At 38.2% G+C, this 14,668-nt stretch overlaps 2 protein-coding genes across 2 annotated transcripts; both read left to right on the forward strand.

Moving 5' to 3' along the window:
- The first annotated feature begins 120 nt into the window (after positions 1 to 120).
- Positions 121 to 7,465, forward strand: LOC123876924 (uncharacterized protein C19orf47). Its single transcript, XM_045923353.1, has 6 exons — positions 121 to 311; positions 692 to 863; positions 1,452 to 1,573; positions 2,045 to 2,138; positions 2,705 to 2,793; positions 3,513 to 7,465. The coding sequence occupies exons 1-6, from the start codon at positions 275 to 277 to the stop codon at positions 4,100 to 4,102; spliced, it is 1,104 nt and encodes a 367-aa protein (XP_045779309.1). The 5' UTR covers positions 121 to 274; the 3' UTR covers positions 4,103 to 7,465.
- Positions 7,466 to 10,092: 2,627 nt separating this feature from the next.
- Positions 10,093 to 14,668, forward strand: LOC123872870 (putative uncharacterized protein DDB_G0291608). The gene is made up of 3 exons (XM_045917471.1): positions 10,093 to 10,108; positions 10,879 to 10,952; positions 11,404 to 14,668. Exons 1-3 carry the CDS (start codon positions 10,093 to 10,095, stop codon positions 14,572 to 14,574), a joined length of 3,261 nt encoding a protein of 1,086 aa, XP_045773427.1. The 3' UTR covers positions 14,575 to 14,668.

Genomic DNA, 14,668 nt, shown 5'->3' on the forward strand with positions numbered 1-14,668 from the left:
GGTAGGTGATCCTCCATTAATCTGTGGTGGTGATTTTGGTGTTATTATCTATAGGCTTCAAAAAGCTAGAACCCAGAGCCGTAACACCAGTTAAAAAAATGTGTTATCTATGATTTTATTTGACATTTGGTTATTTGGAGAATTTTTTTAATATTTTTTTGGAGTTTTTGTAGAAATTCCATGAGAAATTCACTCCAAATATTGTATAGGTATTTCAAATGTAATTTGATCCGAAATCCTTTTCTCGTATAAAAGTAAAATATTTGTCATATAAATGTCCGGCCCACATAAATTGGATCCGAGTATGACTGGTGAGTACTGAAAGGAGCAAATGTATTTTGCCAAAATAACCTTGATTTTCTGCCTAAAATCTCGGATAATTATATCAAACATTCTTAGTAACTCTCTTTGTAATCATCATCATTACCGGACTTGCTCCCAAGATACTTCGATCGGTTGGCTCTGTCATTCGCGCTCGTTTTCTAGCTCCTTATTCCAAGCTGTTTGGTGTCTTGGATTAAGTACATCCAACCACCGAAGGTTTGGCCGACAAATTTTACTTCTGCGTCCATCAGGGTGCAATGACATCAGTTCTTTTTTTGTAATAGTTAACATTGTTTATATTTCTACTGAAGTATGAATGAATTTAATTAAACTAGCAAAGTTTTTCTACCTAAAGATATAATTGTAGGTGTGTGGGTGAATTTCTTCACGGCGGCAGGCATACCGTCGGATGTGTCGGCGACCTACGCCCTTACATTCACCGAGAACAGAATTCAGAATGATATGCTGCTTGACCTGAACAAGGAGTACCTCCGAGATATGGGAATCACAAGGATGGGGGATATCATTGCTATATTACGGTAAGTGACTGCCTTGGTCTAGTCACTAGTGGCTAACTCATTCAGCCGTTGATCACCAATACCCGACTACTAGCCCCGAGAATTGCTGATAGATAGAGCTAGTAAAATTGATTTTCTCTCTGTGTATTTTAACATTGTACTAATGAACTCCTCTTTCATTTGATATCTCACTCAATACGATAGTAAAAAATAATTTCAGAGACCCCACTTTTTTGGATGTAAATTTTGCCATACTCATATGGCTGGTATAAATTGTAGCCAGTGTCACCTGGACCATAATAACAAGTCGATTGATACTTCATTCATCAAAATCGGTTCAGTAGTTTAGGCGCTACAATGGAACTACTTAGATACAAATATACATTCTGAATATGTTACTTTTTTTAATACGTTAATTCTGAATACATACATAGACTGCTAAAATAACAAGTCTTCCGTTTGGCTTTGCGGTAATCGGCCAAAGAAGACATAGGTTCAGATCTTTATTATTTATTTTTCTGGTTTGTGTTGTTTTTAGATATGTCACCTTTAAGGCAGCATTTACAATATAGTATGGATTCAGTTGTAATCTCTGTTGTGATGTTGCAGGCATGCAAAGCTAGTGCACGAGAGCACAGCGCGGGATAGAGTGCTGAGTACCGCAGCTGCTAGCAACAAGCCGCCTGTGGCTACCATCGCCGCCCGCACCGCTGTCTCACAGCCCTCCTCTCGTGAGTTTACTCCGCATTTAAATGTAATATTTAAATTTAAGCCTCGATAGCTCAACAGTTGAGGAGCAGACTGAATTCCGAAAGGTCGGCAGTTCAAACCCCACCCATTGCACTATTGTCGTACCCACTCCTGGCACAAGCTTTACGCTTAATTGGAGGGGAATAGAAAGTATTAGTCATGATTAGCATGGCTAATATTCTTTATTAAAAATAAAATACTTTTATACATAGCATAATATTGTGCATATCTTTAAAAAGAGCAACGGCTGAGTATCTTGCTGGTTCTTCTCGGTAGGAAAGGAATTCCGAACCAGTGGTAGATGCTTTTGATGATTCAAAAGTACTTGTAAAATATGAATTGAACAAATTATTTTGAAGTTGAATTTGAAATAATTTTCAAAGTTTGTGAGATGGCAAAACCCTTCTCATTCTGAGAGGAGATGTGTGCTCAAATGGTACTCTTGTTGACAGCGGTAAGCCGCATGCTGGAGCACTACACTCGCCGCGCGACGCCCGACACGTCGCCCGTCCGGGCTCCGCAGCCCAAGCGGAGGTCCAACGAAATGTAAGACAATGTTTCCTCACTCACATTTTGAAGTGAAAACTTCTTTAGATGCATGAGCCGATTTTGCGATGTGTAAAAACTTCAAGGTCACCAACATACTATTGGTAATTAAGTACTATTTATTGTACTAAATAATTATAAATTTTTAAATTTTAAAGATTCAAAAGAAAACACTATTTTTTCATAGTTTTCACTTCTATCAGCAGACCCTACTGTCTGCCAATTTTTTTTATTTAATTGTATGGGCTTGCTCTTGACTACAATCACACACAATAGTGATGATAATGCAGTCTAACATGGAAAGCGCCTGCCTAGGAGGTGCCTACTCAGTAAAATTGTAAACACCACAACAGTATCTATATCATCACTTGCCAGTAGGTCTGATTGCAGCCAAGCCCTAGTCTAAAAATTAAAAAAAAAATGTAGTCTGTGCCACTACGCGCGTTACATACAGGAGCATACGAATTTGTCTTCACTTTTTAGAATACGAATGTCTGTGAGCTTTGCCTATTTGCAGTTTTGTAATGTATTACAATATACATAATATTTTGTTGAAAATTCAACAGGATACCAGTTGATGAAACAAGTGTCAAGAAAGCGCGTCTGATTCGTTTTGGATCTCCACCAAAAGCAACTGCCACCATACCTAAAGAAGGTTAGTTTATCTTTCTTTCTATTCCTCATTGCTGAGGGGCGTCTCCCGTTTTTAATAATGGAACGGGTTTTCGTAAGATAATATAATCAGTAGAATTTCAGATCCTTGATATATGATTCAATTATACAGACTGTAATTAGAATGCTAGTGAAAACTTAGCACAATTATTACACTACCTGGACTCATTCCAAACCAATAACCATTTGCCTTGTAATTTTAGTGTTTTAGTATTTTCAAACCCGCGATGTATAGCGTGCAAAACTGAGATCAATGCGGCATTGACCCAATGGCACCTATCTACGCAACGTTCGTTGACTTTTAGCGTCAGTCAAAAGTATCTTAATGCAATACAAGGCGAACTTTAAAAAATACAGGATTTTTTATTGTTTTCGCATTATTTTATCAATAATAATAAATCAGTACTATAACCTGTCTTCGTTTTGGCTAGGGTTCTAATTAAACCCTGTATGTATGTGTGACAGCTTAACTCATTTGTTGGAGTATGCCCAATTAGTCTCGATCTCGTCTGGGGTCATTATTCATTTATTTTATAGTTTAGAAATTGAAGCCTGTATATACTATATTCTTGTATAGATATATTCTATCAATGTCATCTATGATGATTACTGTCAGAAAATAGCTCAGTAATAAAAGCTGTTGCAACGAAATCGCGCCGCCTTTTATGTTACGATAGGTAAGTATTTTGTTTTTTCTTCCAGCACCGACGAACAAGACGGTTTTCGCACGACTCGGCAACTCAGACTCGCCGCAACCGAAATCAGTCGCCGTCCAAAGACCCGCGCCACAGAAACCAGCTCCTAAACAAATATACTCCAGACTCGGGGCCAAGGATCAACCACAAAAAGAGGCAGTGCCTGTCGATAAAGATGCGCTTAAATACGAAGGGATACTTAAAAGTCTTCCACTCTCCAAAAGGATATTCACAGTCACCACAAATGTAAATAACATGAGGAAGATAGCCGTCGGCACCATGAGAGCTGATCAACCACCGGTTAGTATCAAAGAAAAACTTGCCACAACCAAAACAAAACCCCCAATTTCTCTCAGAGAGAAAATAGCCTTAGCACCCGCAACCAAATCAGTTAAATTCTCCCACGTTGAGTATCAAGAAATTGAGCCCAACAAAAGTACGCTTGTCAAGCCTAAGTTCACTTCTGTGTTCAATAAACCGGAACGGAGACTGTCTACTATGCTAGAACCCGAACCTAGCAGCGTCAAAGCCAGGCTTGGCTTGAAAAATGAAATCCCGAAAAAGTTTCAGCGTGTGTTTGATAGGTCAGGAGTTTGATTGTGTTGTAAGGGATATTTTTTACTAGCTGATGCCCGCGACTTCATTCGCGTGGATTTAGGTTTTTAAAAATCCTGTGGGAACTTGGATTTTCCGGTATAAAAAGTAGTCTATATCACTCCGGTTGTAAGGAATATTTTTACTAGCCGATGTCAGCGACTTCGTCCGCGTGGATTTAGGTTTTTAAAGATCCCGTGGGAACTCTGATTTTCCGGGATAAAAAGTAGTCTATGTCACTCTCCGGGTCTGCATTCGTACTCATGCAAAAAATCACGTCGATCCTATGCTCCGATGCGACGTGATAAGGACAAACCAATAAATCAACAAACAAGCACACTTTAGTATTTACAATATGGGTAGTGAGTGTATGATACAAGATGTGGAAGCAACACAGACAAAACTGTGCTGTGTGTAGCTGTGGCTTCGTCTATCAGCGGCGACAAAAATAAATATGTGTGTGAGTGAATCTAATTAAGTAAAAACCTGTTTTTGTAAGAAAAAAACGCGATCTGTAAAACTCGTGCCAATAAAGAAACGAATCGGAAATGGGGGCGTTAATTATTCCCTCTCACTCGCACACTATGCACTGTTATAGTGCCTAAGTGAGACGGAAAGATTAGCATTGCTTCGTTTCGATTCAATGCGTTTCTTTACTTGCACGAGTTACACAAAAATACGGCGTTTTTTGTCATTCCTTCTTAGTTGCATCCACGGGAATGTGTGTAAGTGAGAGGGAATGATTGACGTCGCCATTTTTATTCTGTTCTTTTGTGTTAGGAGTTAAATAGAAGCGAACCTGATTTATTCGTGAAAAAACGGATGATAGTTCATACGTTTGATAATCACGCGCCTGCGCTTGTTAGCCCGTAAATAAAACTAAACAACAAGCCTCAATAGCTTAACGTTTATAGGAGCGGACTGAACTGTGAAAGGTCGGGTGGTTCAAACCCCATCAACTGCAATATTGTCGTACTCATAAGGTTTACGCTTAGTTGGAGGGGAAAGAGGAATATTGGGCATGATTAACGTGGCCAATATACTAATTGAAAAAAACGATATTAATTATTATTATGAGTAGCAAACTGGATTTGTGAACATATTATTAGGGTCTTTGCACATCGCGAAAATTTCATGTGCAGTTCAATCTCACATAAGCGTTATACAGTCCAAGCTATTCAACTTTGAAAGTAACCTTTGCATTAACTGTGCGTGAAAATTTTCTCAAAATGCAAAGACATGTGTTATTAAAAAATATGGGTGCTTGAGTTTTCTCTATATTTTTTTATTATTGGGACTGCGTTGATTTTGTTTCAGCATTTAAATATTCCTCTTTTATGATTTTTTATTGTGAGCAATACCTTTGTACAACACATCACTCTAAAATTATGACGAATATAAAATAATTTGTATTTTTTAAGGATCCGCCGCTCCTGTTTATAGATGCTACTGTAAAATTCCGAACTACGGTAATTTCTAGGATCTACGCCATATAACACGTCACGATATCATAGTGGCATATTTTATTTAATAAAAAGATGTAAAAAAATTGAAAATAAATCTGAAGATGTACATGCCTACAATACTTAATTTTTTACCTTTTAGTCCTTAAGCCCTAATTCGCACGAGCGTTAAAAAAGCGTTGCGTTAAAACCCGGCGTTGCGCTGTAAATACAAATTGCGCGTAAAACCCGTTAACGTGTGAACCGATACTTGGGAATGCATTTGTTCTATTTGAACGGACGTTACAAAGCTCTCGTGTGAATGAGGCCTAATCGTGCTTTTAACATGACAGTTGACAGAGCAAATATGGCAATGATTGAGTTCTCAAAAGTACATGTTTCTCTAAGAAACATTTTTTCAACTTGAAATAAAATTGAATCATAATAGGGAAATAAGTTTTTTAAACGAAGTTAACATTGAGTTTTACTATATATTGTTTGGTTTATGTCATTAACTTAGAATATATGTATCTACATAATATAAGGTTCCTTCACATTACAACATCACTTGTCTAGATCTGATAGTGTATGAACTGTGTGCAATGATCCTTATTAAAGTGGGAGTATGGATTATTGCTAAACTGTCTCGAGAGATAAGAGATGACAGACAGAGGTTTCGGCCGCGGCTAGTTACTATACCATCGGCAAAGCCACTATCACCAAACAATCAGTAAGATGCCGCATTAAGTTTAGGTACGTAATTTATTATCACCATTACATAATTATCATACAAATCCAACAAATGACAAAAGAACAACTATTTTGAATAAATTATTTGACTTTGACGTTGACGTTGACTTTTACTTTAAATAGCTAGTAGATACCGACAAGGTATATCATGCATTTGTGAAATGTCTTGTAATGTGAATGAACTCTTAGGGCCTGCACAGACGATGGACTATTGTCCGTGGAAGACACAAATTGATCACCTAAGGATAACCCACACGATGTCCCATAACGCACACGATGGACTAATAATATCGTCGTATCCTACGAATAACGACACTGTTGCAAAAAGCCTACTTTTGAAGAGGAGCATTTTTGTGTTTTATTTTACTACTAATGAACATTGTATGTAATGTGATCTTATATTAGTTTACAATGTTGGTAAAGGGTTTTAGGGTTACTATAAAGGGGTTTATTGGCATTTTCTTCAATTCAATTTCAAACATTAAAATTGTCCCTTAGTACTTTATACCACAGAACCGAATCTTTTCTATCCATAAGTGGATCCTTTTTGTTCGGAAAACAGCCACAAGTACCATAGTGCCTGTGGTCTACGGAGTTGCACAAGCATTTAAGTGATAGATTGAATTACAACTAAATGAAATACCTAATTATTTAACTAGTTTTAAGAGTATTTCAAGCAATTATTATTATTATTGTGGCTTGACCTCGCGCGTGAGCTGTGCCTGATTGACGGGTAAAAGTCTGACACTGCTGCAGTAACTGTTTTGATCGGATATTTTCCGCTGGTACAATTGTGTTTTATTTTCAAACCCTAATTTCTGGGCAATAAAATCAATTTTTTAAAATATTTATGAGTTTGAATGATGTGCGATTGAGAGTAGATTTTAAATAAGCAAAAAAATAAAACGCCACTAGGACCTTTGTGCGTTGTGGCGTTATTCGTAGAATACGACGATATTTCGAAAAATTATACTTAGTAAAAGATGACAGACTTTCGTCCTCCGCGATCAATAGTCCCTCATCTGTGCAGGCCCTTAATAATTATGGTCATAATATTGTAATTTTTGATCATAGAATAAGAATTTGGTTCTCTTTGGTAAGATTTGTTTTTTTTATGCTACGACTAATGATACTACTATGCTATTGCAAAATAATAAACGTATTTTTTATTTCATAAATCAAACGTTTTCTTTTGTACAACCTTCCCCTAGATTTACTCTATTTATTGGTAAATTAGGCATTATGAGACCTATGAAAATATCTTCTACTTATTTTACATAAAAAATATTTTCATCAGGGTGTAATTAGAAAGCTCGCAAAAACTTGATAATAAACTACCTAAACACAATCCAATACCAATAACCATTTTTCTTATACTTGTAGTTTTAGTATATTTAGTATTTTGCAAACCCGCAATGTATAGCATGTAAAACCGGGGGTCAATGCCCGCCTGGGACGCGGCATTGACCTCGCGGCACTTATCTACGCAACGTCCGTTGAGCTCTAGTTTCAATCAGATTTTTTATTTGTGAACTTTTAGAAAATACAGGATTTTTTATTTTTTTTCGCGTTTTTGTGTGGTACCTTATCAGTGATCATCAGTGCCTACTACCACCTGTCCGTGATAGTACTGATGATCACCGTGATAGCCTAGTAGTTAAGACGTCCGTCTTCTACTCGGAAAATCGGAGGTTCGATCCCGGGCATGTATCTGTAACTCTTCGGAGTCGTGTGCGTTTTAAGCAATGAAATACATATCAATTACTTTAGCAGTGAAGGAAAACATCGTGAGGAAACCTGTATGTCAGAGTTTTCTCCACAATGTTTTCAAAGGTGTGTGAAATCTGCCAATCCGCACTTGGCCAACGTGGTGGACACACCCGATTCTGAGAGGAGATTTGCCCAATTATAGTGGGCCGGCGATGGGTTGATCATGAATAAGAAACATTTTTTGAGATTAGAGCTTTTCAGATTTAGCACGCACCGCAGTCTATTAAGCGGCTGGTTGAAGAAGTGTGTCCACGAAAGCCGATATCCTTACTTTCATCCAGCTTTCTTCACTCGGTCACGGTCACTCGGCGGAACACGCGGCGAAAGTGCTTAGGATTACAGGCTGACCTCTATGTAAACAATCGATACTTTTCTTTAAAGTTCAGATACAAGTTAGCCGATGACTGCCATCTCACCTGGTGGTAAGTGATGCAGTCTAAGATGGAAGCGGACTACCCTGGAAGGGGTATGGCAGTTTTTTATTTAAGCCGATAGATACCCCTTTGGTTTCTACACGGAAGCGTACCGGAAAGCTTGGCGGCACGGCTTTGCGGGTAAGGTGGTTACTAGCCACGGCCGAAGCCTCCCACCAGACAAAAGATAGACCTTAAATGATGTATTGGTGGTGATTGTCTTGTGGTTAAGACTCGGGATTCTGTGAGTTTGGTCTGGAGACGTTCCCTCTCCTCAACCTCTTTCAACTTTTCGCGCGATGAGTTCATATGATGATGAGGATTATACCTACTATGCTTAGCTTAAGTAATTTTTTATTTAAGTACTTAATGAATTTTATTTTTTCAGGAAATGCCAGTTTTGTGACAAATATTTAACTAGCTAATAAAATATTAGATACCTAGAAAAAGGGTGTCAAATCGCGACCTTTAAACCGTTGCCCGTTAGAGAACGCAGTTTCACAAAACATTTCCTAATCTAAAGGTAAGTACCTACCGTCTTAATTCACCGATTCATATTTTGATAACTTACAATAAATACATAATTAGCATGCAACCAAATAGTTAGGGAACTTTTTATTTACTTGTTAAAAACTTAAAGGCAAGCATGCTTAGGTACTGCGGTAAAGTCACAGTGTATAACAAGCATACAGTTGGGCAGGGAATGTATTTGGGCGCGCCGCTGTAATCGCGTTATGTATTCAATGTTAACTATGTACAACATTGCGAGTTGCGATATTATGACGGTATAATACTCAACTGCGGTCTAAGATCTTGCCTTCCGTAGAAGAGAAGGATTATATGGAACAGAACAATGCGCTTTTGCTGTTACAATGCGCTTTTGCTAGTTTTATATAACCAGGGTTTTGCTTCATAAAGTTTATAGTTTTTTGTGTGATATGAATTTTTAAAATCCCTTAACATAAAATAGATTAACAGGATAAAGTTGAAAACTAAAACCCGACTGCGATCGTCATTGTAAACGCTGAAATATTATAGTAAAATTGTATTTCTGTCTCTTGGTTTATTTTAATGTTGTATTAAGTATGTTCATGAACTCAGAATTTTCTCTTTCATTTGACATCCCACTCGATAGGAGACCCTCACTGTTTTTGTGTAACATCCGTTTTTTTCGTATGAAATATAGCCTATGTCACCCGGACCTTTACAACGAATCAATTGACACCTCATTCACCAAAATCGGCCAAGTAGGTTAGGCGCTACGGTGGAACACACAGAATATGGATACATACATACATAGACTGCTAAATCATAACCCTTCCTTTTGGCTTTACTGCAGTCGGGTAAAAAAGAAAAAGTGTTTAAAAAATATTTGTATTTTTATTGTATGTTTGGGATTTGAATCTGTGAGTATTGCTGATGATCCAATGGTGCATTCTATCCACGAGGCCCTTATCCCACAACGACTTGTGTGACCAGTGACCACACTGTAGGATTGTTGAACTACGGTAAAGTTATCTCGTTTATTACGAAAACCTATCAAATCGGCATTGTCTTGCGTCCAGCGACAAATGCTGTTATGGTTTTTTATGTACAAACCACATCCACTGTGAAAATAATGACAACTTACACAAGCAGATTCAATTCATTTGGAATATTTTACAAAACAAAGCCAAAAACCATCTTACTTTTATAAGTAGAACTTCTTATGCCTCGAAGCCGGTCTTATTACAAGATCTTTTGTGGAATTGAAATTAAAAGTACCTAGCCTATTTAACTAGTTATAGTTACCTAGTTATCTATTTTTTTAAATTTAACAGTTAATTTTGATCAGCCAAAGAGGTTAATAATTTTAATGTAACAACTATTAAGTTTCAAAGAGTCTTAGTTTATAATCAATAGCAATTTCCACTAAAACACTTAGACTGAATAATCTCTACCACCTAGCGGTCAAGTTCAAACCAATGGGAAAGGTTTAACGTAGCGCATTATATTTTGTAATTTTAGGTAGGTATCTATCTACTTGTTTGTGGAAAACATTACCTAAGTTATTATAAATCACACAATTTGTTATATCATTTACCTATCTAGATCTTACTAAGTAGACGTGTAATCAGGCACCACTCTAGCGTGACCGAATTGTCTGCTATAATACGAATTTGTATTAAACAAAACCTTTGTACCACCTATTGCGTTAAGATCAAAATGGAGAGGTCTTCAAACGATTGCCACCTGATATAAACAGTTTGTCGTTGCAATTAGATTGATCTATTGTCCATTTGTATACGTCCGTTCAAATTCGGCAGTTCTCTTTGTATAAAGTTCATTTACTGATCAGTCGTCTCGAGTCGATGATATAACGCGGGAAAAGTCGATCGCCGCATGATCGCTTGAACGATATAAGTGCAAGCCGGGACGCCGCCGGCGCAGTGCCGCTCCCGCCAGCCATACACCAAGTCACCCACGATGGGGAGAAAGGTAAATTATTTCAATTCAATTAATTATAATAATCACAAATTGATTATTAAATAGGTACTTATCCATAGACAGTAAAATCCGTCTTTCTCAGAATATTACAGCAGATATCCTATCTCATAAAGCTACTTTTAATAAAAACAATCTCAGCTTTTGTGACCCAAGTAAAATTTTATACAAAGTGCTAGTATAGAGTGGAAACTTACCATTTCTTTAGTTTGATAGTTTAAAGCTCGAAATATTACTTCCAAGTTGCAATATACATTGCAACTATAATATGCATATTATATTGCAATATAAGTTACAATATAATATGCATTGGATACATGGAATTTAAAGTGCTTTATACCGTTACATCTTGAGCCATAATATCCTACCACAAGCGTTTGGGTTCTGTTTTCAATCAAGAAAACTTTTCCTTTCCTAGGATCAAACGTTTTTATTTTATTTCCAGGCATTAATAGCAGTGTTGTGCTGGATAGCGATAAATGGAACCTCAGCGAAAGCCGTGCAAACATCAAACAGTGTTGGACTTATAGACAATGTGAGTGCAGAAAGTGCTCCCGCGCTGTACCGCAACGTTCCCGTCAGTGTGTACTCGTACGCCAGTGCTGCCCCGTACGCGGCCTACTCCTTCCACGTTCCACAGTTTGTTGCGCCGAATTTCAACCATCTTCCATTGAATCCAGACAGAATACTGGCGCAGAGTACGAACAATTACTTGAAGGACTCTTACGGGCAAAGGTTCGTGGACGCGCCTCAGCCATACGCCTACAAGGCTGCATTACCTCAACAATTTGTGCCACTGCAGAAGTTACCGGCCCACCTTAGCCAGCCATTAGTAGCTGCTGCCCCGAACGCTCAATATGGTCAAGCGACTCACTTCTTTGGAGCTCCATTTAGGTTAGCCAACCTCCAGGCGTTTTCACCCCAGAATGAAAATCCGTTTGGCGCTGTACAACCCTTAGTATACGCTCAAAACGTAAGGACTCTCGCGTCACCCGCAACCAAACAAGCTAACGGACAACCCGTCGCTCAGCAGCAATCCACCAGAAACAATAACGTATACGCCAACGCTCAATACAGTCAGTTTTGGAACCAACCGAAAGCCCAAACAAAACAAGAGGACCCAAAAATTTCCGCCAGTGACCACAAAGAAAACCAACAAATTGTTCAAAGCTTACCATTAGTGCATGCACCTAAACAAACTACCATTACTTCTTTTAATAATGGCAAGAAAACAGTCGTTAATTTGATTACCAAACCGCCTGTGCCTCTCCTCGATTTGACTCTGTTAGAGCCATTGACTTTTGATAATCCTCTAGTGCCACAAGTACAACATTTTTTGCCAAAAATTCATTCAGTCACATATAAAAAATTACATGAATTAGATCAACAAGATCATCCAAAGATAATTACTATAAAAAGGAAGACAACAAAAAAGACCAAAAAACAAAAGAAACCAAAGATCATTAAAGATGAGGTAGAAGTTAATCATACACCCAGTGTAAGTAATGATCACGATACTGAACTGTCTTATGAGGTGAACTCTCCTACTTATAAAGAGACTGTCTCAGAAAAAAAGATTAGTTATAATAAGGAAACCACATCAAAACCAGTCGTTATAAGTTATGAGAAGAAAACTGAAATGAAACCTGTTACTTACTCATATGGAAAAAATGTTCAAAAGGAGCCAGTGCATTATAATTACGTGCATAACTCTAACGAGCCCGCGAAACAGGCATATCTTGATGATAATAAAGAAAAAACAAAGCATCTAATATACCATTTTTCGCCTGAGGAGCAAAGCGAGGAACAAAACGAGCAAAGCCATAATTCTGCACCACACTTGGAATCAGTGGAAATTTTTGAAGAAAATCCGAATGAAAGTGACTCGGAAGAAGTATCTCCGCAACAACATCTACAACACCACGAACCCCAAAACAAACATCACCAGCATCAACAACACGAACATCGACCGCAACAACAACTCCATCAACATGAAACTCACAAGAGCCAGCCACACAATCTACAAGTTCAAAAACATAACGAAGTCCCCCAGCCATTCCAACATCAACAACACCAAACATACAAACCACGACAGTATCAACAGTATGAACCCCGACAGTACCACCAATATGAACCACATCCACATCACCACCAACAACAGGAGCATCCCCATCAACAACATCAAAAATACGAACCACAACAACACCAAAAATCCGAAGCGCAACATCATCAACAACACAAAAACCATGAACCACGCCATCACCAACAACACCAAAACCATGAACCACAACACCAAAACCATGAACCACAACAACAGAAACAACATGCACCACAACAACAAATACACGATAACGCGCAGCACGAGCTAGCAGAAGAAGCATATAACGAACCCAACCAAAACTTCAGAGAAGAACCAGAACCTGAAGACAGAGAGGTTGCTTACTATCAAAACTCCAAGGAAAATATTCAGCCTGAACACAGAGAGGAAGTTTATTATCCGAATTCTAAAAACGCTCATGTAGAGTCACGTGAAGAATCTCCAGAACCTGTTGTATATAAGTCCTCTCCTCAGCAGGAGCAAAAACAATATGAAGCTATAGTTCCCGAGTATGAAGAAGATATTACGATACTACCAGCGCCCAAGCCGCATGCTCCCATCCGCGCTGAAGAAAATGGTAATCGAGGTTCGAATAGTAAGCACAACTCACATCCAGAATCACACAGTGAACAAGTACATTATGATTATCCTAAATCATATTATTCTTCACCACCCGCGCCCCAAGCAAAATCAAATCGAATAACCATCAAGGATGACTCCCCACAACAGAAAGAAGAAGTGTACAAGCCAAATGACGAGCTAATAGAAGCTATGGTAAAAAAACAAGAGGAAAGCGAGGAAGATTTTGAGCAGGCATATAAAGACGCAGCTTATGGGTTCCAAGCGTACGAAGCACCCGTTAGAAATACTGACAGAGAAAAAGAGATTTATAACCCAGCAAACTATGGTGTCCCTCGATACCATAATGATTTTGATGAAGAAAAAAGTGCATTAAGGCAATATGAGCCCGAAGGTGACGAATACCCAGCACAAATGCGCTCCAACTACAAAGACTCCAGGGACAAAACGAACGAAGATTACTATACAGATTATTCAGTGAGCAGACCCCAGAGCCTTATTGAAAGGAAAAAGCAAAAAGAGGAGTACTATGACAATTATAACGAACACAAACCGCAGAACTACTACGCCAAAGATGATTCAGATAAACAGCAAAGCGCGAAATACATCGCGGGACCCGCTTACAGCTATCCTGGAGCGCCGCAACAAAAGTTTGCGAAATTCACGAGTAGAATTACACCATTAGATGAATACAATTACGTCAAGGAAGCACCGATTGACAATTCCGCATTTGGAACGGGAATATATGCGAGTAAAATGCAATTTCTGGAACCACATTATCAATATGGGTTCGAGCCCATACGAGTATCTCGACTATTAGATCGTGAGCTCGCCGCGATGGCTAGCGACCATAGTCCCGAAACCGTAAAAAAAATGTATAAAGAAAACTTTTATATTGAAAAGTCCAGTACCTCAAAAGGCGAAAAATTAACGAGCTGATAGAGTATTTAATTTATTTATTGTTTTACGTTAAGTTAACCATATTTATAAGGGTTGTACGTTGTTGTCTCGTGTGAATTGCTCATAAAAATAT

Source organism: Maniola jurtina, chromosome 2 (assembly GCF_905333055.1).
Source record: "Maniola jurtina chromosome 2, ilManJurt1.1, whole genome shotgun sequence".
NCBI lineage: Eukaryota > Metazoa > Arthropoda > Insecta > Lepidoptera > Nymphalidae > Maniola > Maniola jurtina.

Excerpts from the sequence above, each read along its gene's own strand:
- LOC123876924 (XM_045923353.1), top strand. The coding sequence starts at position 275 with ATGTCCGGCCCACATAAATTGGATCCGAGTATGACTG. Across the intron at positions 2,139-2,704 it reads AAGCGGAGGTCCAACGAAAT|GATACCAGTTGATGAAACAA; the intron begins GTAAGACAATGT and ends AAAATTCAACAG. Across the intron at positions 2,794-3,512 it reads TGCCACCATACCTAAAGAAG|CACCGACGAACAAGACGGTT; the intron begins GTTAGTTTATCT and ends TTTTTCTTCCAG.
- LOC123872870 (XM_045917471.1), top strand. Across the intron at positions 10,953-11,403 it reads CACCCACGATGGGGAGAAAG|GCATTAATAGCAGTGTTGTG; the intron begins GTAAATTATTTC and ends TTTTATTTCCAG.